A 26,544-nucleotide genomic window follows, 5' to 3' on the forward strand; every position below is an offset into this window, starting at 1 on the left:
TTGGCTAGTTGAGTAGATCCTCTGATCTCCTCCAACCAGCCAAGGGAACTGTAAAATCGAAAGAGGTCTCTGCTACTGCAGAAAAGAGCCCTACTGCATCTCATACGTGGCCACTTTGCGATGCTCTGCAATGCTGCAAGGTGGCCCTTGCGGTATGGTGGGCATGTGGTCTTTCTCAGGTCTAACCATGCTCCTTCTCTGCTTTTGGCCATACCGTGAACACAGGTTGCAGAATTTGGACACATTAAATGTTGGGGGTATGCAGAGAAATGAATTCATCATACCACCATAAAATTCCGCATCTCGTGTTGCTTTTTTTGCTGTTGATCCTATGTATAAATACATTTTAACTGCTAAACTACACCAGCATTTAGCATGTCTTGCAGATTTTTGTAGAAACTGTTGGTTTCTGAGAACAAACAGGCCCTGGTGACTTTGTTTTTCTCTTTCTAATGTGAATTGTTTCTTTAATAATTGACAAACAAAAAAAGGCATTGCTGTCCATGAGGGGCCACTAAACTAAATGATTTAGACTTTTTTTTTTATAAATATCACTTTATATTTTATCATTACTGTACAGTAATGCACCAGAGGTGACCTCAAGGTCGACACCCTAAGGGGACACACTACACATTAGATGGATTAGACACCAGTAACAAGGGCCTACAATAGTATAATATACTGTAAAATCTAATTGGGGGTTTATATAAGCTGGTAGCCACCAATTAATATATAATTAATATCAAAAGAATCCAGAGAATGCACTAATGGATTCACAATCATGTTTATGCCTGAATACTTTCAGTGTTGTATTTTTATAGAAGTAAAAAACATTAAGGGTTACTATAATTTTCTTTTTTTTTATCATTTTAAAATGTGTGAGATATCATTTTTTTCATTTGAAACCAGATGAATTGTTTTGATGTTTAGATCATTGTAGTATTTTATGTTTTGTTTTTTTCTCTCTGAAGTATCTTAAAAATGTAAACATTAATCATCTGTCCTAGTTGATCTTACGTATATATTAACATGGTATACCTCGCCCTGAGCCTTCTAAGCTCTCTGTACTAATGAGATCCCAGTAGTGTGGTGACTCGCGATCAAAGATCCCCTGGGTGACTTTGCCAAAAGTGCATAAACATTAGTGTTTCCCAAGGAGGTTTATATATGACTGTTTTTTACGTTTAGTACCTGGAAAGCATCTTCAATATAAATATAAAGTCAGTTCTCCTTTTTTATGAAACAAATTGTATATATGTATATTTATATAAATTTAAATTTGAATTATTACATTAAATATATCATTCTGAAATTCCATTAATTACTAAGAACAGATTTTTTTACTTATTGTTTTTTATTTATGGTCACAGACAAAAATGATAGCTTAGACAGCACAGAACCATACAACTTTATGAATTATAGATACAAACCATGGATTTGAGGTTTTATGAAGCAAAGTTTTAACTTCTCTTAAAGAAAGAATAGTACAGTCAGCTACATCAAGACATTGGTAGATGTAAACTGTCTCACTTCTGCATCCTTCGTTTTTGCTATTTTGCAGCACATATTTACTGTTCTAGAGACGATGAAGGTTATTTATAAGATAAATTATTATGCAGAGTCTAGCGTAATAGCAACAATGGGATGTTCCTGCTTATCGATTGCTATGGTGACAAGCATATCTGGAAACTCTGTAGATTTTCATGGAAATCAGAGCTGATTATCAGGCCTCTGGGTCAGTGTTTCACTTTTCACGCCAACTTCCTGCCCAGGTTCCGCCACTTCTTGACTTTTCAAATATTTGAAGGGCTGCAATGCCCCTATGTCTAAACTTTCCACCTTTTGGTAAACTTGCCAAGTTCTCCAGTACCGTGATAAAACCGTTTCAAAAACATTTCACCAATTGTCCCATATTACTAATATTATAATGCCTTGTTTAATCCTTCCCATACTTAAGATGTGCTAAAGATAATTAACTTGCGGACTGTGTACTAGTCGTAGACATTTTTAATAATTATGGATAATAGCTTAAACTAAGTATTACTTCTAAAGTACCCCTAAAACGGTGCTTTTCTGTGTCTAGCCACAATACCAGAGGTTGCTCATTAATAAGGTAGCAGGAGGGCATTTCTGGAACATTCCTATAAAAGAGCAGTGAATGTTGCAAAATAAGAGTAATCATTTCAGTAATGGCTTGTATGTATTTTTAGAAATATTGCCAATATTGAGAGAAAGGTTTAGTAATTTTTGAATCACTGCTACAAGGGTTGTGACGTAAAAGAAAAAAAACACGTCAACAACAGCTATATCATTTTGTAGAAAGATTTAATTAATTCACTTTTTTTTAACTGTTAATAAAAAGACATAAGGAGCCAATCTAACAACCTGATCAATATATTAGCATGCAGTATTTATTAGATTTTTCTGTGCCAAAATAAATGTTTAAAAAACGGATGCAATATTTAAAGTAAAACCCTTTATAAAGATGTTGGAGGGTTAACAAAAGGGAAAAAGCACATTGATCAAACCGATGTATAAACAGCTTTGTAGTAAAATGAAATGTGTCAGTTGAGTCAAAAGGTAGATCATTGATCACGCCATCTGTTACTTAACTGTGATAATTCTAGAGCTAATACATGCCGACGAGCGCTAGCCCTAGCTGATGCATGTATTTATCAGACCAAAAAGCACACAATCACTCCTTTAACCCCTTTATGACAAAGCCCGTACATGTACTGGCTCAAAATGCATTGTTTTCAATGGGTTAAGGGACCGCCCATTGTCCTTAAGGGGTTAAAAGTGACACTCCCCATATATACATACTTGTAAGGGTTTTCCCACACAAGAATGAACTGCTAGTATTACGTCCCCAACAGAAATACCAGAGCCAGACTTGAAATGACTAAGCAGCTCTGGTCACCAAATAATGTACGTGAGGCCACTGGATGGATGTTCACGTTAGGTTTCTATACTCTCGTAGTGTGCAGCCACATGTATCAAACGACCTCACACTGTAATACTCAATATGCCTCTTTAACGGCTGTATGGACAAGTATGTGGCCATGTTGGCCACCAGGTATGCTAGATGGCCAGTTTGGGCCTTAGAAATACATATAATTGCTCGTTAATCTTTTATACATATCACTGTCAGCTGTGGTTTTGTAAATTTGAAGAGACCCTTCATTGCTTCCCAAAGTCTATTTATCATATAGCTTATAACTGAGTTCAGTATCTGGGTCAATACTTACACTTCAACAGCGTACCATGCAAAGCATAGGCTCTTCTTATGATCGTAATTCTTTCCAAGGCTGAAATGTTTTCCATTCAATGATTTGACCAAATTTCATGCTGACATTATATTACATTACATTTATTTTTATAGCGCCAGCAGATTCTGTAACTCTGTTACAACAGAATCAGTAAAATAAATAAAAACCACAAACAGCAAACTGGTACAAAAGGAAAAGTGGGCCCTGCCCTGGTGAGATTATGTGAGATATTTTTCTCATTGACTTTCACACCCTATGTTTTTAAAACACGTTTGACATCACAAATTCCCATTGATCTTGTATCTATTGGTCACATACAGTAACTCTTGTATTTTGCAGTACGTTTAAAGGAAAACTGTCAACTTCACAGCTTAAGACATTTCAGTTTATTACAACTACTTTTTTTTAATTAGAGTGTTTTGAATATACTTGTAAAAAATACTATTTTACAACAGGGAACGCGCAATCAAAAAGGTGGCAAAATTAAAATTTCTAATCAATATCCTGTTCTGCAGTTTGTTGCCCTTGCTGCCAATAGCAACCAGTTCTCTTATAAAAAGGCAACAATAACTTAGTAAAAAAAGGGATATAAGATCAGTTTTCAAATACAGAGTGTTTTCTTTAGCCACTGTGTATCACATTTTAATTTTAATTTACTTCATGATGACCTAGAAAAAGACTCTCGCCGTGTGGCTTAACATACACTTGAAAAGAGAATACTTAATGCTTCTTAGAAAGTGAAATGTCACAGATCACTGATGCTGAAGCTAATTAAAGTTCATAGGAAGCAGAGTTATGAATAGGAACGATAATGTGCTGCTTTTGTATAATATCTAGGCCAGGACTGTAATTGTGAAATATCTGAAAATAAAGACATTGGGACAAATTAAGCGTTTAGGACTAACAAAATACAAAAGCAGGCCCAAAATTTGCCCCAGTGATTAGATTAATGCATAGTTGTAATCCACTTGTTTTTTTCGGAATGAGATATATACTTCATAAAATAGATGTAAATAAAGGGACACTGGTGTCCCATCCATCATCTTAAACAAATGACATGTAGAAATGAATTACGTACTTGCAGCTGCAGCACCCTGCCTGCTCCTTGGTCCAATGTTTCACACTACTGATTGGCTGCTTGTAGTAGCCTATCAGTGGCCTGGAAAGTGCTCCCAGTGCTGGAGCTGACTGGTAGTAAATATACCACATGTCAGGAGATGTGTTGGGCAAATAACTATAAGATCCTCCAGGTATTGTATGCATTAAAATGCATATAATTGCTGGAGTGTTCTTTTAAGTCACCTTGGGGAAATCGCTTTGGCTGTATCCAATAATTATTATCATTAGTATAAGTATTTGTTTTTTTTCGCACCATCATATTCTGTAGCACTGTACAATGGGTAGACAGGACATAACAAGCAGTATGTAACATAGCAATTTGAATTACAGAACAACAGGGGAGGAGGGCTGAAACAAGCTTACAATCTAAATCTGAACAGACTAAAAGTAAATGAATAAAAAAAGCTTACGTTAAACCATATTAATATAAGCATCGGAGAAGCAAATGATCTATCATTCTTGTAAAATGCATGCTAGGTGTATGCAATTGATACATTATATATATATATATATATATATACACACACGCGGACTGACCATGCAAAAACTCAGGAAGGTTGCAAACCATCACCTATAGGGTGGGAGGAAAAAGGGGTGAAGAACATGACTCCCTTTGTGCGAGGTGTGACTCACCACCTTTTTGTGAAGTAATGTGTTGTTACATGACCCAGTACACTGTAAAAGTAAGAACCAGGGGAACCAAAGTTGAAGTGCACTCACCCTGTATACCGTATAGCTAATCAGTAAGGAGAGGTTAAAGAAATCTGCCATATTAACAAATGTCCAGTAGAAACTCACTGAAGATTGATCTTGATAATGTGTAGTGATGATAAAATATTGAAATGCTCAACCCTGTTCAAATCTTCCCTTTACTGAATAGACCCCAGTGGTATAACCACAGGGGTCACAACTGCAAGGGGGCTCATTCCTCTAGCGGACTTGGATGACCCCTGCAATCACTTGTTTCTGTCTCCCTGTGCCAGTTCAAAATTGTTTAGAAAGGGGCCCTTCTGGACTGATCCATGACCATGCGGTGAAACCGAGGCTGCCGAACATGTCTATGTATAAGTGTATGTGAGCGTGAACGTTTATGTATAAGCAGCGGCGTATCTAGAGTATTGCAACTATGGCTCGTGCCATTTGAAAGGGGGCGCCGGTGAGCGGCTTTTAAACGCTGGGTTTTTTTTGTTTTGGTTTTTTTTTATGCGGACCGCTCGGCGCCCCTCATTCTCCTCCACGAGCCCTCTACCCCCGTCCCGGTGCTGGCATTTCATGCAGAGCGCCTCAATATGATGGCATATCTGCTGAATGAGGGTGAGCATGAGTTAATATGTGGATGAATTGTCTGAATGAGGGAGAGCATGAGTTAATGTGTGGATGAATTGTCTAAATGAGGGAGAGCATGAGTTAATGTGTGGATGAATTGTCTGAATGAGGGAGAGCATGAGTTAATGTGTGGATGAATTGTCTGAATGAGGGAGAGCATGAGTTAATATGTGGATGAGTTGTCTGAATGAGGGAGAACATGAGTTAATGTGTGGATGAGTTGTCTGAATGAAAGTGTGAATTAGTGTGTGACTGTAAAAGTGTTTGTGTGTATCATAGATGTATAATTGTGGAAGGGCAAAGATGGCACTAGCAGGAGGTTTGAGCCTTGGGGACCAAGATGGCACAGGCAGGGTGTATATGGGACAAAGATGGCACAGGCTGGACTGTTTGAGGACAAAGTTGACTTGTGCTGGGCTATTTGGGGACAAAGGTGGCAAATCTTATGTGTGTGTAATTTGGGTGCTGGTCAGGTTCTATGCGGGCAGTGTGGACGCCAGGGCTGGCTTTGGGGTGTGCAACCTGTGATCTATGCCTGTAATTTAGGGGGTTTTAAATATACCTTTTAATGCCGTGTTTTTATGTGAATTCCAATTGATTTGTACCTGCAAAGCTGGGTTTTTGTGTTTTTCTGTAGATCCATATCTGCTATGCTATGTTTCCATACATTATTTATGTATACCTGCAAATACAGGGTTTGTATGTCTTGTTCAGTTGATTAATACCTGCAATGCTGTTTCCATGTATTTATTTGATCTATACCTGCGATGCTACGTTTCATATATTATTATTGTATACCTCCAAATATAGGATTTGTATGTCTGATTCTGTTTATTTGATATATACCTTCAGTGCTGAGATCACAAGTTTATTTCAATTGATCTGGGTTTGTGTGTTGATCTATACCTGCTATCGGCAGCAGGATCTAATATTTATATATACATATATATATAAAGTCCAAAATTAACAATTGTACTCCAAATGCCAAGTTTATGCCCGGTGCCAAATAGCTGTAGCAGTAAATAATATGAAGTCCAAAAATAGTTACCGGCACTCCAGGGACTTTCCAAATAACCACACAAACAACTTCGGTTTTCAAGTCAACGTTTCAGTCTTGTTTATTTCAGACATTTCAGGACATTTATATATATATATATATATATATATATATATATATATCGGCAACAGGGACTAATATTTATATATATATATATATATGGGCAGCAGGGGCTAATAAATGGGTTTTAGATATTTGGACAGGGCGCAATTTCAGTGCTTGCCATAGGCGCTATTTTCGGTAGATACGCCTCTGTGTATAAGCGTATATGAGCATAGATGTCTGTATATAATTGTATGTTGGCATGGATGTCTGTGTATAACTGTATGTGGGCATGGATGTCTGTGTGTAAGTGTATGTGGGCATGGATGTCTGTGTGTAAGTGTATGTGGGCATGGATGTCTGTGTATAAGGTGGTGCTCACAAGCTGTTTGGAGGTACAGGTGGCACATGTCCCTTGGTGAAGTTTGGAGGCCCCTGGGCAATTTTCACAATGAGGCCCTGTGGTTTCTAGTTATGACCCTGATAGATTCTATAGTATATTATTCTAATATAGAGTTGAAACTGCAACTCTCCAGAAGCACTCCTCCATTCTGTGATGCCCAGTGCTGGACTGCATACAAGAAGCACTTCTCTCGGCTTCTGTGTTCTGGAGTTGGCTCTTGTTGGTGTAGGAAACTGTCTAATGTCTGATACTTAATCTTTGTAAGGGAAATGTGACATTCAAATGTATTTGGTGTGCCCACCAGAAAAGCTCTATTTAAATAAGTAATTCAAGGCAATCTCATTTCCCATTGTGTTCTTCAAACTGATGGAATAAATCACAATACCGTTTGTCAATTCAATAACAGAATTAATAAATAAATAAGTAATTGAACAAGTTGAATCTTGCAAGGGTCATAGCACAATTGACCAGGAATTGACTCTAACTGCATTCACTGTGAACAGTTTTCTGATGAAACTCAGAACAGACATTGTATTTATAGATTTAGCTGTCTCATACAACTCTTTCTTGCATATAAATGACTTAATAAGGGTTTTGAAAACCTGCTTACATGTTTGAGATGCCCACGGCATTCCAAACTTCAACACGTTAAAATGTGACAATATTGACAACCATTTTGATTTCAAATACGCTCCTCGAAATTGTAATAAAGCCACGGTACATAACACAAGAAAATTAATTTTTTTATATAAATCATTTTACAGTTCCCAACAAAGGTCATATAAATAGTTAACCTTTTGTAGTATTTTCATTTGAATATGCTTTATCAACTAAATACATAAGGCATCTAGATGTTTCATAGTCAAAATAGTAATAATGTAGAAGAGAATTTCCATTTTTACTTTTTTACATTATCAGCTAAGTCTTTTTACGCACATGTAGCACCTTTAGGAATATGTAAATTGGATTGGAGAGAATAATTAATTTATAATTTGTTTTCAGATATCTGTAAGCCTTGGCACTATATTTTCTACTTCTCAGACATCAGGACTAGATAATTCTGCACAAAGCACCCTAAAGTATAGCTCAGTTCTAATATAGCAACTATGTTATATCGCACATAATACATTTCATTTACATGCAACATTTTACTATATTCTTTTATAGGCTGGGGACATTTTTAAATCACACACAAGAAATAGCTGCAACTCAGCATTAGAGGTTCTATTGAAAACCTATTTTTGGGAGAACACTGCCGTTTATACTTAACAAGCATTGAGAAAAAGAAATACTGATTTTGGTCTACTACTGTGTTTTCCCACTGTCAGCGCATTTATTAATATGCACAGTACAAAAAAATACACAATAGATGTTTTTGGAATGGTATTTGCTAGGTATGAACTGAATTCTTGCTTTGTTTTGTAAATTTATTAGTATATATATAGTATATAATATATATATTTATGCAGAAAATTTAAAAGTGCATATGATCGCTAGAGTGTCCCTTTAATAGAGAGTGTATATATTAGTAATGATTAAAGCATTCTATTTAGCATTTAGGGCATTGGTGCCTGAACCATAGTACCAATGAAAAGGAAGCATGTAGCACTTTTCCTGCTTCAAAAACTTACATTAATAAATTGCTTATTTTGTTAATTTAGTATAAAAACGATAGTATTTTTACCGTACCATTAAGTGCCTAGCTGTCTGTCTGCATTCATGTGTATTACTGCAGAAATAATTTGCATTCACAACCCTCTGTGAATGTGAAAATGTTGAATTAGAACAAACGTTCATGATACTCTGTGTCTGACATTGTTGTAAGTCAAACGTGTAAAGCCTATAAGTAGTGTTGAGGTATTACATGCTAATCAAACGTATTTAAATACCAAATATATAACCTGTGTTTATATGTTGAACCAGATCTTCCTGTCAAGAAGAAATTTTTATTTAAAGGGACACTTCAGCCATCATATGAACTTTAGTGTTATTTGTTCAATAACAAATAATGCTGAATATTCCTGGTACTTTTTAATCACATGAATAGAGTAGTGAATGTAAATGATAACATTGCACGGGATCACAGGAAAATGTTTCCAGAACACTTCTACAGATGCTTATATTTGAAAGCACCCATATTTTAACAAGTCCTATTTAATAACTAATTTATTGGCAATGGCATTAATGTGGCAGGTAGTGATAGTCCTGAATCCATTCAGAAATGTGACTGAGAACTGATGCCAAACCACTGCCAGTTTGGATCAGGTCATCCTCTTATTTAACTACCACTGGAATACAGTGAGGTCTTACTGGACAACAGATGACACTTAGAGGCTGAAACACTGATCTGGAGGCTAATTTGGAGCTCACATGTCACATGCAAGACACCATGGACTCCCTAGAGTACATACTAGCCATTTTCTATAACTCAAGGGTAAATGGTAAGTTCTCACTTAATAATAATAATTTGAAAACTTGAAGCTGCATGCTGGTCCATAGGGTGCATGAGATGAAGCACAAAAGGGACACTGAAGGAGGAACACAGGAACTGGAAAAGACCAGCCCCGGAGCAAGAAATAGGTGTAGGGGCACCATGACCGGGGAAGGAACGAGGAGCACCCCATGACCTAACAAGGGGTTAAAATATTGGTTAGATACATACATCCTCTGTGACTGCTTGGCCCCTGTGTGAACTTTTGCCCCCACACTCTGAATGTTCAGGAACAGGAAGAAGGGGAGGGCACTGGGTGTCATCAACTAAATAAATTTGGGAACCTGCTCACAGATGAGCTTGTAGGTTTTTTAAGTAGGCGAAATTCCCACCCTCCCTTCCCTCTTTTTCTTTTGTTATATCGTCTTGTGTGGCGGTTGGTGTTTACATTTTGGTCATTGTTAATATGTGGTTGGCTGGTTCGGTGCTTGAGACAACTATCTAAGGTATGGTTGTACTCGTGGTGCACATGCCTCAGGGCGGAAGTGCAGAACACTCCCTGGGCGCCTTGCTCAGGTGATACGTTGGGTGACGTGTGGTTGCTGGGCTTTGGACGCCGGCAGCCTCTACAGGTGACGTGGTTTGTTACGCCCTTACCAGCCCTATAGATATACGGTGTTATATGGTTGGCTTGTAGCCAAGAATTTGTGGTTTATAACGTTTAAGAAATATGATAATGAGTGTCACGGTTGGGGATAATACCGGGATTTTGACCGTGGCCAAATTTATCCAAAATCGAACAATAAAGCAATTTTAATTACATACATTGTCTATGTGTCTTATTTGGGGAATGGGGCCGAAGTTGACGATACTAAGGTCATGGAAACTCCTAGTAGCAATGACACTAGCGCCGCCTCAATGTCCAATTCCCAATCCATCTTCCCTATACAGAGTAGCAGTGTTATATCAACCTGAGTAGCAGCAACTTGTGCAGAGGCCCTTGATTTTTTGGGTCCCACCTAAGCCCCCAAAGTCAAACTAGTTCCTCTGAAATGGACCTTGAGCGACAGCGCTGGTAATATCCCTGGGAATAGTCCATAAAGTAGCTGTCTAGAGTTCAAGAGCTGTGGTTGATTAGACCCCGGTTCTAAAGATGGGTAGTAAAACCAGGTTTTCCAGATGAGCTTCCTCTCAGTAACCACTTCCAATTGTGATCCACCACGAGCACAGCATAACCCCAAAAGAGTGAAATGGTAGGGCAACGGACATCAGTAGCGACTCGGTTCCAAAGTTCCGTGGGTTCCTAGCCGCCGCCGCACAAGTCCATGGAGGTAAAGGTAGCACATGTCCCTTGGAGGGGACTGGCCAGGCAGGCAAAGAGTCTCCCCATTAATCCATTATGGCCCCCTCCCAAAATCAAACCCAAACAGAAATGGAAAAATAAATTAACTCATAACTAAATTCAATAAGTTTAAATAAATAACGTGTACTGAACAGATATGGTACAGCGTAATTCCCACTACTTTTAGTATATAAATGCAGTATAAAATGAAGCACCTAGCCATGCAGTCTGCATTTTACAAACATTTGGGGAAAAAATGGGACAGTGAATTCAAGTGTGGTACTGTGATAGGATGCCACCTTTCAATAAGTCATTTTCTGAAATTTTATTCCTGGTAGATATTCCATGGTGAATTGTAAGCAGTATTATTGTGTGGAAAGTGGAAGTGTTTTGCTACAGCAGCAACTCAGTATATACCAGGTATACCAGGTAACACAGAGCAGGTAACTGAGTGGTGAGGCACATGGTGCATAAAAGTCACCAATGCTCTGCTGATTCCATAGCTGAAAAGTTTCAAACTTCCACTGGCATTAATATCAGCACAAAAGCACTCTGCCACTGGACTCTGGAGCAGTGGAAATGTGTTCTCTGGAGTGACGGATCTCGCTTCTCTGTTTCACAGTCTGATGGGTGAGTTGGGGTTTGGCAGATGCCAGGAGAACATTACCTGCCTGACTGCATTGTGCCCACTGTAAAGTTTGGTGGAGGAGGTCTGGGGGTGTTTTTGAGGGGTTAGGCCTGTGGCCCAGTGCACAAAGCATGGTCCTTCCCAGGGTAGGAACAGAAAAAAACAGGGAATATGGAACAGAAAAAATGGATTTGCCAACAAACATTTTATAAATCTAATTGTGTTAGTAGAGCAATAAACTATGAGTAATTGACAGCTGGGAACAAAAACTATTAAATGGAAAACAACATGAACTTCATTTACTTGTCAAGAAGGTGTAATAAATCTCATATACAGAGCATGCCTGTAGTCATACAGAAATCCCATGGAAGCCTTGCTGAATTAAGTAGATCCATAATTTTATTTATATGACTGATAAGGATTTCTGTTTTGAAAATGTAACATAAATGGTCAAATACCTTGTTTAAATAATATTTGGCTGCATTTTCTTTATATAAATAAACTGCTACAGCCATAATGATAATTGATAATAGCCCTTACATGCTTTGTGGGGTGTCAATGGGACTCAAAGGACACTTTGACAGGGGCAGCAATTTGTCACCCCAAAGCATGTTCTTTTGTCACCAGTTTGCATTCAGTGTGCAGAAGACTTGTACATTTAGATTCTTAAGAATTTTAACTTTAACTAAACTTCCCAATTTTGTTAGTTCGTACAAATGTCCGAAAATGAGGAGGGATCCCCTGAACCTAACAAATGGAAGGAGGAAGGAAGGAAAAGGAAGTGAGAGCTCCAAATTTTTGTTTGCATTTGTTTCTCTAACTCACTCTCTCTCCCACTCTTACTCACTCTTTCTCACACTGTATCATACTCTATCTTAATGTCTCTCTACCTTCTACTCCGTCTGCTTCCGTGTTCCTATAATTTTTTTTCCACAGCTCAACTTTTTGTCTTGCCTCTTCTTTCTTCCATTTCTCCTCTGCAGAGTTGCGGGGCAGAAAAAAATATCACGCTCCCCCCTCATGTAACCCTTCATGTCGTTGATTTTACATTCCAGCTAAGCTCCTCCAATCCTCCTCCCAACGTCTATTAGCGTGAGCAGGGCCGGCCTTTGGGGTGTGCGACCTGTGCGACCGCACAGGGCGCCACACTCCAGGGGGCGCCGCCGCGGGGTCCGCCGCTGCCGCACGGTCCGCCGCCGCCGCGGGGTCCGCAGCCGCCACGGGTTCCGCTCCCGCCAGCAGCGTACCTAGCGGGGGGGGCGGTCCGCACCGGGTGCCGCTCATCAGGGGGGCACCCGGCACCCCTCCAGAGACGGACAGTAATGTCCGCCGCTGGAGGAGCAGGCTCGCAAGGGAGCGGTATCGGAGGTCTTTAACAGACCTCCGGCTCCCTTGAGTGATTTTAATCCGGTTCAAGGATCTCCCTTGAACCCGGCTTAAAATCACTCAAGGGAGCCGGAGGTCTGTTAAAGACCTCCGATACCGCTCCCTTGTGATCCGCGCGGCAACAGCTGCTGTGCGCCGGGGTTTGTTGTCAGATCCCGGCGCACAACACTGAAGCCACGCCCACCGCTGTCCGTGCCCTCTGACCCGGAAGAAGACAGAGAAGACAGAAGAACTGAAGAAGAGGAGGAAAAGGAGCTGTAAGGAGAAAAGAGGAAAGGTAGGAAAATATTCAGTGAGAGTGGATTAGTATATGTGTGTGGATTGGTATATATGTGTGTGGATTGGTATATATATGTGGGTGGATTGGTATATGCGTGTGGATTGGTATATATATGTGTGTGGATTAGTATATATGTGTGGATTGGTATATACGTGTGGATTGGTATATACGTGTGGATTGGTATATACGTGTGGATTGGTATATGTGTGTGGATTGGTATATGTGTGTGGATTAGTGTATATGTGTGGATTGGTATACGTGTGGATTGGTGTGTGTGGATTGGTATATATGTGTGGATTGGTATATGCGTGTGGATTGGTATATGCGTGTGGATTGGTATATGTGTGGATTAGTATAGGTGTGGATTAGTATAGGTGTGAATTGGTAAGTGTGTGAGAGTGATGGGTGTTATGCTGTACCATTTCCAATGTCTTTTTCATGATCTAATTATGCTCTAAAAGTACATCATAACTCCCATCACTCTATACTGTTCCATACAGAGCTGGGAGGCAGAGGCCTTGCACCCCCACCGCAGGACTCCTGAAAGGTAAGTGAACTTCAAAGAGGGAAAGGGTAGATAGTAAGGAGGGGGTAGATAGGGAGAAGGGAGTGAGACAGGGGAAAGGGGGTAGATAGGGAGAAGGGAGTGAGAAGGGGTAGATAGGGCAGAAGAGAGTGAGAAGGGGTAGATAGGGCAATCATACTCCTATCATGCCAAGTCTGCGAGTAAATCCTGGAATCTGGGTATGCCTGGGCATGATAGGAATGTGATTGCTGTTAATCATATATATATATATATATGTATATATATATATATATATATATATATATATATATATATATAATATTATTTAATTGTTTTGTCCTATTTTGGTGTGTTACTTACTTTAAATAAAAGTGTTAGATTTTTTTATGGGGTGGGGGGGTCATATTCGGTTTTGGCTAGGTAAATGCTGCACTTTCGGTTTCAGTCCAGAATTTGTTTCGGTGCATCCCTACTACTAAGCCAGACAATGAAGTGGTAGGCCTACACCACATCAATGTTTGGCGTAGTATATAGTGATTGGGGTTTTGTTACAAGTTTTTATTCCTTTCTTTTTTTGGGATGGGGGGGCGCCAGAGGAGTAGTCCGCACAGGGCGCCAGAACACCTAAGGCCGGCTCTGAGCGTGAGGACAAAGCCTGAAACGAAACAAGCTGATACTTCCGCTGTTGTCTCTGTAAGTATCAGCTGTTCCATTTTAGCTAAATAAATAGGTTTGTTGCCGAATACCCCGTCGCCAACTAAGCTATTTAGCCGACACTGAAGGACTGACATTGGAGACACAGCAGCAACGGAACAGAAGTATCAGCTCAGAAACGGTATACTCTCACTTACCCTCATTGCACCCGAGCTGCTGCACCCCCTTGCTTTCTGCGCCTGGGGCAGCCTCACTACTCGCCCCCTATAGATACGCCACTGCTCCTCGGTATTAGATCCGTTAACCAGACCTCCCAGATCGCTTCCGCAAAAGAGCAGAGCCTCTGTCCTCACCATCTCACCATCTCTTTTACATTTATTATGTAACTGAATTGTATTAGAGTGTGAGAGGTTTTTTTGGGAGAGGGCAGCTTTTTTATTCTTAAACCAGGCAGCACAATGTCTTAGGCTGACCCTATTAGTAGCTTTATCACAGGTATCTTAGCAAGCCATGATTTGAACTTGTGAAAATTCACAACACAATCAGAAAAATGTAAACCTTTCCATAGCTTGATTTAATTTATTTGAAATTATATAGTTGCGTTCTAGCAGGTAGGAGAAGGCAATCTTCCGTGGTATTAACATTTACACGCAGTTTGAACAGAAGCCAGCTATAATTAAGAGAAGGAAATGAAAACGGCTTCCCTAGCCTGCTGGAAAACATGGATGCCAATACTATTTTATAGTATGGAAAGTTATGCCTGTATCTTTAGTGTTCAATTAAGGGAAACTGCCATTTATAGATTTAACATCATTAAAGGGAAGCTGTCGCCAAATTCTTTTAACATGACACTCCAGGCATCATATGTACTTTAAATTTATGTGGTGGTGGGATTCATTAGAATCTTCACATAATGCAAGTGTTGAGGGGTCTAAGAAGATCCCTGTGTGCATATGCAGAACATTCTCCCCTTGATTTCAGTGGAAAAACTTCCCTGCTAGAAAGTAGAAAGAATCATCAGATCACAGAACAGACAGGGAGTTAATTCTATAAAAAAGAAAATTAATGCCATTATCTGCACAGTTAGCAGAAAATGGAAAAAGGGAAGACTTTTATTGAAGATAAATAAAAAAATGAAAACTTGGAAAAGCTGACACACATATCTCATGAAGAGAAGTGTGTCCACAATGAATCCACTGTATCTCAGACTGATCCTCTCCTGATATCTTGACTGTGTGAAAGAGGCTATCTTCTGCTCTAGCATATACACAGAGGACTATCCAGACTCACCTACACATTATTACAAAAAATCCCAAACTGACCTGAAACTAGTGCTACAGAGACTCGTCCTTCTGGAAACCTGCAGGTTCATATACTAACTGGTTGAAGCTTCTAATGGCCATGGTGTCATGTGTGTAGAATTTAGGATTTGGGGAAAAGTGAGAGATATACTTCACCATGTAAATTATTTTTGGAGATTTGTAAATTAAATTGGCTTGTTATGTATGGCCATGCACTATGATCTTTCCACTCCTGCAGAGTGAAGCTAAGAGTATCCTGCCAGTAGAATCACATTAAAGCATTGGATGTGCCATGTAAGTGGCAGCAAATGTAAGTGACCCATACTATAGATTATAACTGGTTTGCCAGATGACCAATCCAGACCTGGCTTGCACCTTCTATTGCTATATAGTTTTATCTTTCCTTTACATGTATTTGAAAGATGTACCTGTAATTGATTCCTAAAGGTTTCCTGATCCAAAATTAATGAAATAAAAGTGCAATATATTTTAGAATTCTATATTTTCACCCACACTTAAGAAGTGGCGACTCTAGAAACAATATATAGGGGGGGCACACAAGATACCACAGTCAAACTGGGGGGGCATTAATAATTTCCACCATTAAATCATACCACTGAAAAAACATATATATATATATATATATATATATATATATATATATATAGCCAAAAGTAATGTGCTATGGAATGATACTTTTGTTATTGGCCAATACAATACTTGTACATTCAACATGGGAAGCCTGAAGCCACAATTTAGTAAGACTAATCCTTGAAATCCTTTAAACAACACAATACCTTAACTTTTGCACTAAATGATTTCAGGGCCTAATATTAGATCCTGCTGCTGATATATATAAATATTAGATCCTGCTGCTGATATATATATATATATATTAGCCCCTGCTGCCCATATATATTAATATTAGCCCCAGTTGCCGATATATATATATATTAATATTATGCCCTGCTGCCGATATATATATATATATAAATATATATATATATAAATATTAGACCCTGCTGCCGATAGCAGATATAGATCAACACATTAACACACAAACCCAGCTTTGCATGTATAGATCAATTCAAATTCACTTGTGATCTCAGCACTGAAGGTATATATCAAATAAACTGAATCAGACATACAAATCCTGTATTTGCAGGTATACAATAATAATATATGAAATGTAGCATTGCAGGTATAGATCAAATAAATACATGCAAACAGCATTGCAGGTATTAATCAACTGAACAAGACATACAAAACCTGTATTTGCAGGTATACATAAATAATGTATGGAAACATAGCATAGCAGATATGGATCTACAGAAGAACACACAAACCCAGCTTTGCAGGTACAGATCAATTGGAATTCACATAAAAACACGGCATTAAAGGTATATTTTAAACCCCTAAATTACAGGGATAGATCACAGGTTGCACACCCCAACCACGCTGCCCACATAGAACCTGGTCAGCACCCAGATAACACACATAAGATTTGCCATCTTTGTCCTATATACACCCTGCCTGTGCCATCTTGGTCCCCAAGGCTCAAACATCCTGCTAGTGCCATCTTTGCCCTTACACAATTATACATCTATGATACACACAAACACATTAACTCATGCTTTCCCTCATTCAGACAACTCATCCACATATTAACTCATGCTCTCCCTCATTCAGACAATTCATCCACATATTAACTCATGTTCTCCCTCATTCAGGCAATTCATCCATTTTAAGAAACTACACCCCTTGGAGCTTCAAATGAGGGGCTACATGTATTTCTAGGACAAAAGTTGAGTGCACAAATAATGATGGAATATGTCGCTTTGGCTAGAAAATATGTTTTTTCTAACCATACCGACATGTTCATTTTTGTCTTGCGCACTCCAGGTTTGTACTAGAAACACATGCAGCCCCTCATTTGATGCGCCAAGGGATGTCGTTTTTGCAAATGTGTACTTTTTGTGCCATCATTTAACTTCCTACGTGAGCAGTAATGCCACATCAAGGCTTTAACCCTAATTACTGACCATTCACACGCCTTTCATATCTCCATTCACTCGCAGAAGCACACGCCATTCTTTCCCGTTACAATCCCAAAGAAATGATGGTAAAGGGAGAAAAATAAATAAGTTTTGCAGTAAAAATGCAAGGCGCTCCAGGGATGATATGGTTACTCACGTACCGCACGGGCTAAATGGCTGATTTTAATAATATTTGCAGCTCATCAGGATTTCAAAAATTGCCTCCCTCTACCGTTGGCTAAATTTAACCCCATGATCAAAGGCATAATAGGATTTAAAATTAGTATCGGCCATTTTTAAAAAGGGAATGTAACTTTTTATAGCTATATGATCACTGTGGTAACATTGGCTACCACAGTGATCATTTAGCTAGAATACTTAAACTTTTTTTTTTTTTTTAAAGTTAAACTACTTTATGTTTAAATAATTTAATTTGGGGGTCTCTAGGCAATTTTGATCTTTTTTTATCTGCCTTTAGAGACCCCAAATCCTTGCCCTCCTGTAGCGACGCCACTGCACTTAAGATCCCAAAGAGAATTGCAATGTATGAATTAACAATTTTGATTGCATAGAATACTGTAAGGCATTCAAAACATTTGAAGAGGGATTTTCCATATGTAACTTTTACTTGCACTTTTACTTGCACTCAAGTTAATGTACTAAGTTTTAGAGCTAGTAGAAATATTTTAAAATTGTTCAGTAGTAATTACTGCAAAAGAAAAACATATTTTAAACTTTTGTTAAAAAAAATGGAAGAATTGTTCACAGAATTGTTTCATTATAAATGGGAATTCCATTCTCTTGAACAAAATGTAAAAAAAAATAACTTAATAGACCATGTTACTTGGGGGGAGCAACAATTCCTCTTGAATAAACCATGTAATGTTTATTTGAAAATGGTTTATCTTACCTGAGTTTGTTAAAGGTCATTTCTCTTGTGTGCCCACGTTCAACAGTTTTGAAAAGGCTTTTGTTATAGAAGCAGGCAGTAGCTTTAGTCAGGTTCAATGGACATGACAAATGTTTCTGTCCTCTGGTAATCATTTTTGTTTTGCTAAATCATGTAGCTTGTAACTTACCAGAATTGAGGATATTTTACCAGGATATATGAAAGGCAGAGACTGAAACATTAAGCATGTGAAGTGCAAAAGTTAATGTTAAAGTTAATGTGTTTATGTTGTCTTTTGTAGTGTATATTTCATGTAAATAATGGGCTTCAAGAAATGGAGACTTGCTTTAATTAATCAAACCTTTGAACAGCAAGCATACCCAAACAATCCCAGTTTTCACGGGACAGTTCTGATTTCCAGACGCTGTCCCTCTGCATCGAGTTATTGTGCTGGTTGGGAGATCCTCTGAACTCCTGTCACTGGCCCAGATAGGTGGAAAATCAGTGGAGGTCACAGAGGCCAGCTTCAGGTGTGTGCACAGGGCAGACAACCCCAAAAGGTGTCTCCCAGAAGTGGGAGAGGAGGGCAAATGCCTCCTGGGCTAATCCAAAATTGTTCTCAAAGGACTGGTTTGACCTGGACTGGGTCACGACAGGCTCTTTGTAATCAATTTTGGACCAGCATGGGGAGGCAGGAATGCATGTGTGTTAGCATGGATGTGTATGTGTGTTTGTGTTAGCATAGATGTGCATGTGTAAGTGTTTGTGTGTTAAGATGAATGTGTTAGTGGGTTAGCATGGATATGTATGTGTGTGAGCATGAATGTGAATGGGTAAGTGGTGTCAGTATTTGTAAGCATGAGTGTGTAAGTGTGTGTTAGTATGAGTAAGTGTGTATGTATGTTAGTGTAAATGTTTATGTTTGTGCACATACGCGTGCCAGTACTAATGTTGGGGGGGCAAGAGGCCCATCTAGCTTTACTTGCCCCCTAGGCCAGAAGGTGCCAGCCCTCTACTGGTACCTCATCTGCGGCTCTGCTTGTATTTTACTTTTATTGCTTGTATTTTACTTTATGTTTTTAATTACTCCTGAAGAAGCCGACGTGCAATCGGCGAAACGCGTCGAGGGATTGTATTTGAATAAACCGGATTTTTACCATTACTTCTGACTGAATTTCGTCTATACGCTGATGCACTACACTTTCTTTAGTAGTGCCACTTCAATTGTAAGTGCATTTCCGCTATATCTTCACATGAGCTTCTAAGATACTGCACCATTTGGGCTTGTTTTTTGTATCCGCAGCCTTTTGGATCCATTCCGTTTGGTCGCTTGATGAGCTCTTTTTTCAAGTCCACTTGTGAGTGGTTCATACACTTATTTTTATAATTTGTATTCGAATTTATTACACTATTGTGTTTTTATTTTTTTCCCTCATGTATATGCGCTCCATGTTACGTTGCTCTGCCAGAGGCGCTGCCTGGGGAGATGACAGGAGGGGGCACCATGGTGTTATGATGGTATCAGATGAGGAACCAAGTATGCAGAGATTCGAATGAGGGTCACAAGAAGATAAGCAAAAGTTCAATAGAATGGCCAGGCAAGCTGGGTCAGGAATAAAGAGATCAAACATAGTCAAACAGGCAAATCAGCAACAGAAGGTGATTGTAGATAAACTACTGAAAGAGTAGTGAGCCCAGCCTCCACAGTGGTATGGGATAAGAGGGCGAGTGTAGTGTGGATGGGGATATATGGTAAATAACACGCTAGACGTGGGTACTCTGGGGACAGACTACCGTGTGGACCATGACACATGTGGGTAGCCCGCACAGGGCACCTGAACACCTAAGGTCAGCCCTGCGTAACCTCCTTACTTGCCTACTTCACGGATGGTTGCACCCTTCTTGTCTCTTGCTACACTCATCGGCAAAGGTACCCTTCTTTGGTCACCTAAAGTGTTGAGCAATGGTTTAGTAGTGAGGTTTATATGCTAAGAGGAAGCTTTTGCAGGCAGGGCTTTATTATAACTTTTGATGTGCCTGTGTGTAATAAAATGTATAGGCCAATACAAACTTCAAATAATGTATGTGCGTCAAAAATAGGCAGAGTCACTTAGATGCAAACAAAGGTAAAACATTTAATACGAACAAAAAATAGAAGAAGAATATAAAAAGTAGATAAGAAAAATAATATAAAACAAGTCTTACAAAACCTTGGAGAGGAATTTAGTTCATGACATCTGTCCTATGCATTCCTGAGGATGGAGGGAGGGAGTGTTGGGACGAGAAGAGTCCGTGGATGGCAAGTACATCTCCCCTCTACCTCTCCTCCCATGCTTCTCCAAGGCCTTAACTTATATACACGGTTTGAATAATGATGTCAGTCTTGTCAGTCTATTGGTCTTCACCTAATTGGGTAAACATGCTCACTAAGATCTTTACACGTCGAAACCCTATTTTAGGTGGTGGCTGTACGTATACTGTAATGCCCTTTTAGAGTTACAACTATACCATGCATTAGCAAGCTTCTATCCTATCTATAGAATGCCTGTTCAGCAAATCCTTCATTCCATATTTTAAGGTCAAGGAAACCTTGAAGCCTATCATTGAAACATATTAATATATCTTAATAATCATTTATTTATGAACAATGATTACATATCTTTGACTATTGCCTATACCAATAATTATATATGGTCCATTTCTTAATTGAGGTTAGAAAATGTATTAGAATCTTTTACACTGTGTGACTAATTGAAATATTTTCTGCTGCTTCTATGATATTTTATTATGATTTTAGGGCTGTGGATTTTTTTATATCTTAATACCCAATAAATCTAGGGTATAAAAACCTAGTTTCTTGGAAAAAAAAAGGCAAAATTGGAGGATTTTGATCCCAAAGAGAGTCTATCCTTCCTACAGAGGAACACTCAGTAGGTTTGTTCAAGAGGCAAGGTGTACTGAATGTACGGGAATTCCAGTTGGAAGCACAGATCATCACCATGCGGAGTTTTAATGAGCGCATTTCATTTAATCCTACTTTTTACTTTTGATATTCAAAAGATATGTATTTGCTTATTTCATTTGTCTGTGTGTCTGTGTGTAACTAAAATACATATTAACAGTTCCCAGGTCCACTATTGATTTGGATAATAAAGACAATGCAATATAGAATAATTTACACATTTATTGGTATTGTGAAATAATACACATAACCTAATCTTTTTTACAGATGTAAATGAATGTGAAGCTGAACCTTGCAAGAATGGTGGGATATGTACAGATCTTGTTGCCAACTACTCGTGTGAATGTCCTGGTGAATACATGGGAAGAAATTGTCAACACAGTAAGTAGAGAATGTTCTTGATCATTTCTTTGTGATCATATCTGCATGATTTTAGTATGAGTGGGTGCATGCATTCATAACATTTTCTTTATTTAAATAAACTATTGTTTTGATGAATAGAAGTTATATCGTGGTAGAATGTTTTCTAAATAAATATGTTTCTTACTGATCTACCTATCAAATACAACACATAGACGCTTTCTTATTCAATTACTAGTAGTGTATGTGGTTCTACTGAATCCTATAAGCATTTACCCCCACATCTCCAGTTAAATGCTGCACAGGAGATGTGTTCAGTCTTCTCATTGATTTCAATAAAAGCACTATTTTGCCACTGATTGGCTGCTTCAAGCAGCCAATCAGTGGCAAGAAATGTCGGACCAGCTGTGATTTCTAGGTCAGGTAAGTGCTGTATTTTTCTTTTATTTTCATTGTGGAAGAATGCATACCAAAGTAATCACAGAGTATTATGCATTATTCTATCGTTGACAGATTCAACTAAGTGTTATACAAAGGTAGTTATAACATAAGGCAGTAATGTATCCTATGATGTTTCATATCCTGGGAGCAAAAAGAGCAGTTACATATTGAAAAAGGAACATTTCCTTTGGTAGGAAGACACCTTACTTCTAACCAATAATAATTCAAAAGTTATTTGTAAAAGTATATTAAAAAATAGTCTAATATGATAGAGACATGACACTACACAACATCGTGGGGGAAATGCATGTAACCATTTCCTTTTTATATCAGGTCTTTTTTAATGACCGACCACGATGGGAGTCTGTCAATGTAAGATTGTGCTAGAAGTATGCTTTAAACTTCCATCTGGGTACTACACTGGTGCAGAAATGGGTGAGAGTAATGGGAGCTTGACTTCTATTTCAGAAAACAGGGGTGGTTGCATTACCCTACTATAAGGTATATATTATGAAAATGAAGCTACAGTCCCTCAATTTTAGATTGTGTTTTTCTGCCATTAGACAAATAAGAGAAATATAGAATCCAAATATTGTTCTTCTCAGGCTTAGCTTTTAAACATCCCTGCAGATATTATCCTAGATAAATAAAAAGAAGCATGTGTAGGATGATGCAGCCAAAGGTTATTTCTTTAATATGAAAAGCAAATATTACTGCTGAAGCTGTGGCGTTTTCACTGTGTTCTCTCTATGCTTAACCTTTATTGTGTGGAGATGGCTCAATTACTATGCATGCATTTATTTTCAGTTGATGCTTATGCAAATAATTTTAGTATGAAAAATCTCTCTCTCTCCCCTCTCTCATATAAAGATATATATATATATATATATATATATATAGCTTGGAATAGCCACGTTAGTTAATAAAAATAGTACTGCAAAATAGGATAGTACCTTTTATTGGACATCTCATTTTAACAACCATTGCTAACAGGGACACAGCATTAAAAAAATATTCCTTGAAACTCATATCCTGGCTTGGAACAAAAACCTGAAACCTCAAACAAAATCTGGTCCATAAAAACGAATCTATAGATTAGTGAGTGAACAAAACATTATTGAGAATATCACCAAACCATGTCAAATGTATCACTGCAAACTGTCAACACGCCTGTAATGACAATGCTGCCCTTCACAACACCAAAACATACAAAATGAAGGGATCATTCACATGTACATCTGGAAATGTTGTGTATATGATCCAGTGCAATACATGCGAAACAGGATGTTACATTGGAGAAACCAGCTAGAACAGGACCCAAAGGATGAACCTACAAAGACAAGAGACACAACGAAAATAATAACTGCACGGGGTAGGCCACCGAGATGACTACCCATTTCAACACTAAGGACACAGGACTAAACATGGACATAGGATTCCTGTCACATTACCAGAAGTTCACATGACATTTCTGTCATTTTCTTCTGTTTCCTTCTTTCTGTTATCCATATAATGTGCATTATAGCAATACATATGCATAGTTTCAATACTACTAATCAGTCAATAGAGTCCAGATTTAAGACCTAAGTCTTGCCATGTTAGTTCCTTCAATGTCTTGCTTCTCTTGGTCTGCACAAAAGTTGCCTGTGCAAGTGCATTTCATGGGACTTTACTCATACCATGCGTGGTAGGATGGTAAAGTGTGTTTCAACCAGCAGGCACTCTTTGTTTACTAGCCACCCCACATAAAGCCTACAACACCTTAGAAATCCTAGGAAATATGATTGGATACCCTGGGATCTTAATAGGTAGATTATCATGGTTGCATCTGTGCACTTCCCAGGGATGGCCCATTGGAGAACTCCATGTCCCACACAGAAGCAGAGCTATTGCCGGAATTGTATGGCATGTGGGTGGAGACAGCTACTGCTCATCCCGGCAAGAAGAAGATAATCAACTGCTCATTTGCTTAATCTGACATATCCCACAGTTTTTCGTAGATATATCAGTGGTTTAGTGCTATAGAATAGATTTTTTGCAATGTAATATTAAAGGGTTAATAGTTGAAGGTATTGAGGGTCAGCTCGTTTAATAAGTCCCAGTCCCATTGATGCCATTGCTTCGAAAGAAAATTAAATATTGAGAAATTAAGTTGAAGGCTGGAACATTCTCAGCCCTGTAACACTGCATAATTTTGTGTTTGAATATTATGCAAGCTTTTATTTTATGCTGAAATGACACCTTCGCTGTATGTGTTGCATTTCCCAACTAAATATTTTAGCAAGACTCCACTTATAGTCTGTGTTAATTATTCAAACAGAAACCTTGCTAAAATTAAAGTCCATGATGCTGAAATGAAAATGTTGATGACAACATTGCTAATATATTGCTTGCCAGTTTGTGTGTTTCATCACATTGAGGAAATTGAAAGTCTGTTTGTGATTCTTAACCCATATCTTGCCACTTGCTATTTTTTTGACTGCTTTGTGCTTTTGAGGTACAGAAGAATGTATTGTTCTCTTCCAAAGGGGAGGTGGAGGTAAGAATATATATGACACATAAAAATTGGAGCTGATAAATTTTGAATATGTCCCTGTACATTTACATTTTACTTGAAAACAATTAAAAGTTTTTTTTCACCTAAAGGATCTCACAATTTAGCATTTAGCATCTAATGTCGAGGACAGAAGGATAGATATTATTGGTACATTTTTACATTTCTAATGCTGCACACATGTAACACTTTTATACATAGTCTGTTGCGGAGATCTATCTCCATATGATCTCCTCCACTGTGTGTCCTTCTAAGTACCTTCCAGTACCAGTACCATGTCACCCTGCACAGCACAGAGAATGCATAGTCCAAGGTATGGCGGTGTGTGTCCAGTGAAATCCTCTCCCCGATCCTCCAATTCACGTTAGGGCAAACAACGATGTTTTCCGCGATGTCCTCTAACCTGATTGGAGGATTGGGGAGAGGACATCACCACAACCCCCCGCCATTTGGGAGTAAATTCTTGCCGGTTTATGTCCGCGGAGATGCAGGTGAAAATAGACGATAGCAAACTAAAGATTGAAGATGGAAGAGAGATGAGAAGGGAGAAGATAGAAGATTAAGAAGAAGAGGTAGAAGCTGTTGGCAGAAGCAGAAGAAGTGGTCAGCCAAAGAGTTAAGGAAACATTTAGGGAGCTTGAGAGAGAGAGTGAATGAGAATGTGAGGGAGTAAGAGTGTATGTGAATGTGGGCCTTTTGCTTTGTTTTTGTCCAATTTATAGGGAGTCTTGCTTCGTTTTTGGTGCTTAGTGTGATTCTTCAAATTAACTAAAATTCGGTAAAAATCTACGGAATATTCCCTGAAACATTTTATGTAAGTAAAGGAATTTCAGGACATAGTGTTGCCTGCAGTTTCACGTCAGCAGCAGGGAATGCATTTTTCTCTTCCTAGTAAATACATTTCTACATGAGAGGTATTACAATTCTAGTGGATAACTTCTAGAAAACACAGACTCTCCTCTAATACGTATTTATACCACATGTACGTTTTTTGGAGTAAAGACTTATGAAACCCAGCCTCTAGCATACAAGACATAGAGACAGCCTATATGTTTGTATTGTAGGGCTGGTGGTGTCTAGGCTATAAAAGAGATATCAAGCTTTTTTAACACTATAAGATGTGTACGTGGTATACTTTCCATTTCCATTTTTTTTATGCAGCAATATAACAGTGGATATACATAATATTTATTGTAGTTATTGTGCAACATACTTTACCTCTTTATTCTCTGCTAATTTTGTTGTGCTATTGGATTTGTATACTACTTTATTTGAAGCAGTCTATGTGTAGTGTTTATATTTGCTTGGAATGTGAGATAATAAAGATGGCATGGGTATGGAAAGTGTTAAGAAAAGAAAGAATTACACCTTTTGCATGTGCCATAGCATAAACTTCTATGTTTAATGGGATGTAATAAAAATGAAAAGTTAGGGTCTGATTTAAAGCCCAAGTGCAATAAAACACAATAAAATAATTCATTTGTTATTTATTATTTTAAAAACACAATACTTTCTAGCAGAAAATAGCATGTTATGGT

General features: G+C 38.4%; 1 protein-coding gene across 1 annotated transcript in view; it reads left to right on the plus strand.

Moving 5' to 3' along the window:
* Positions 1-26,544, plus strand: part of LOC149303055 (EGF-like repeat and discoidin I-like domain-containing protein 3) — a 168,901-nt gene that overhangs the window by 70,030 nt on the left and 72,327 nt on the right. The window contains exon 6 of the mRNA XM_089481815.1: positions 21,919-22,032. Within this exon, the coding sequence (XP_089337941.1) occupies positions 21,919-22,032 (114 nt within the window). The remainder of the gene's footprint in view (positions 1-21,918; positions 22,033-26,544) is intronic.

This window comes from Sceloporus occidentalis, unplaced genomic scaffold (assembly GCF_023333645.1).
Source record: "Sceloporus occidentalis isolate IW3139 unplaced genomic scaffold, rSceOcc1.0.p SCAF_16, whole genome shotgun sequence".
NCBI lineage: Eukaryota > Metazoa > Chordata > Lepidosauria > Squamata > Phrynosomatidae > Sceloporus > Sceloporus occidentalis.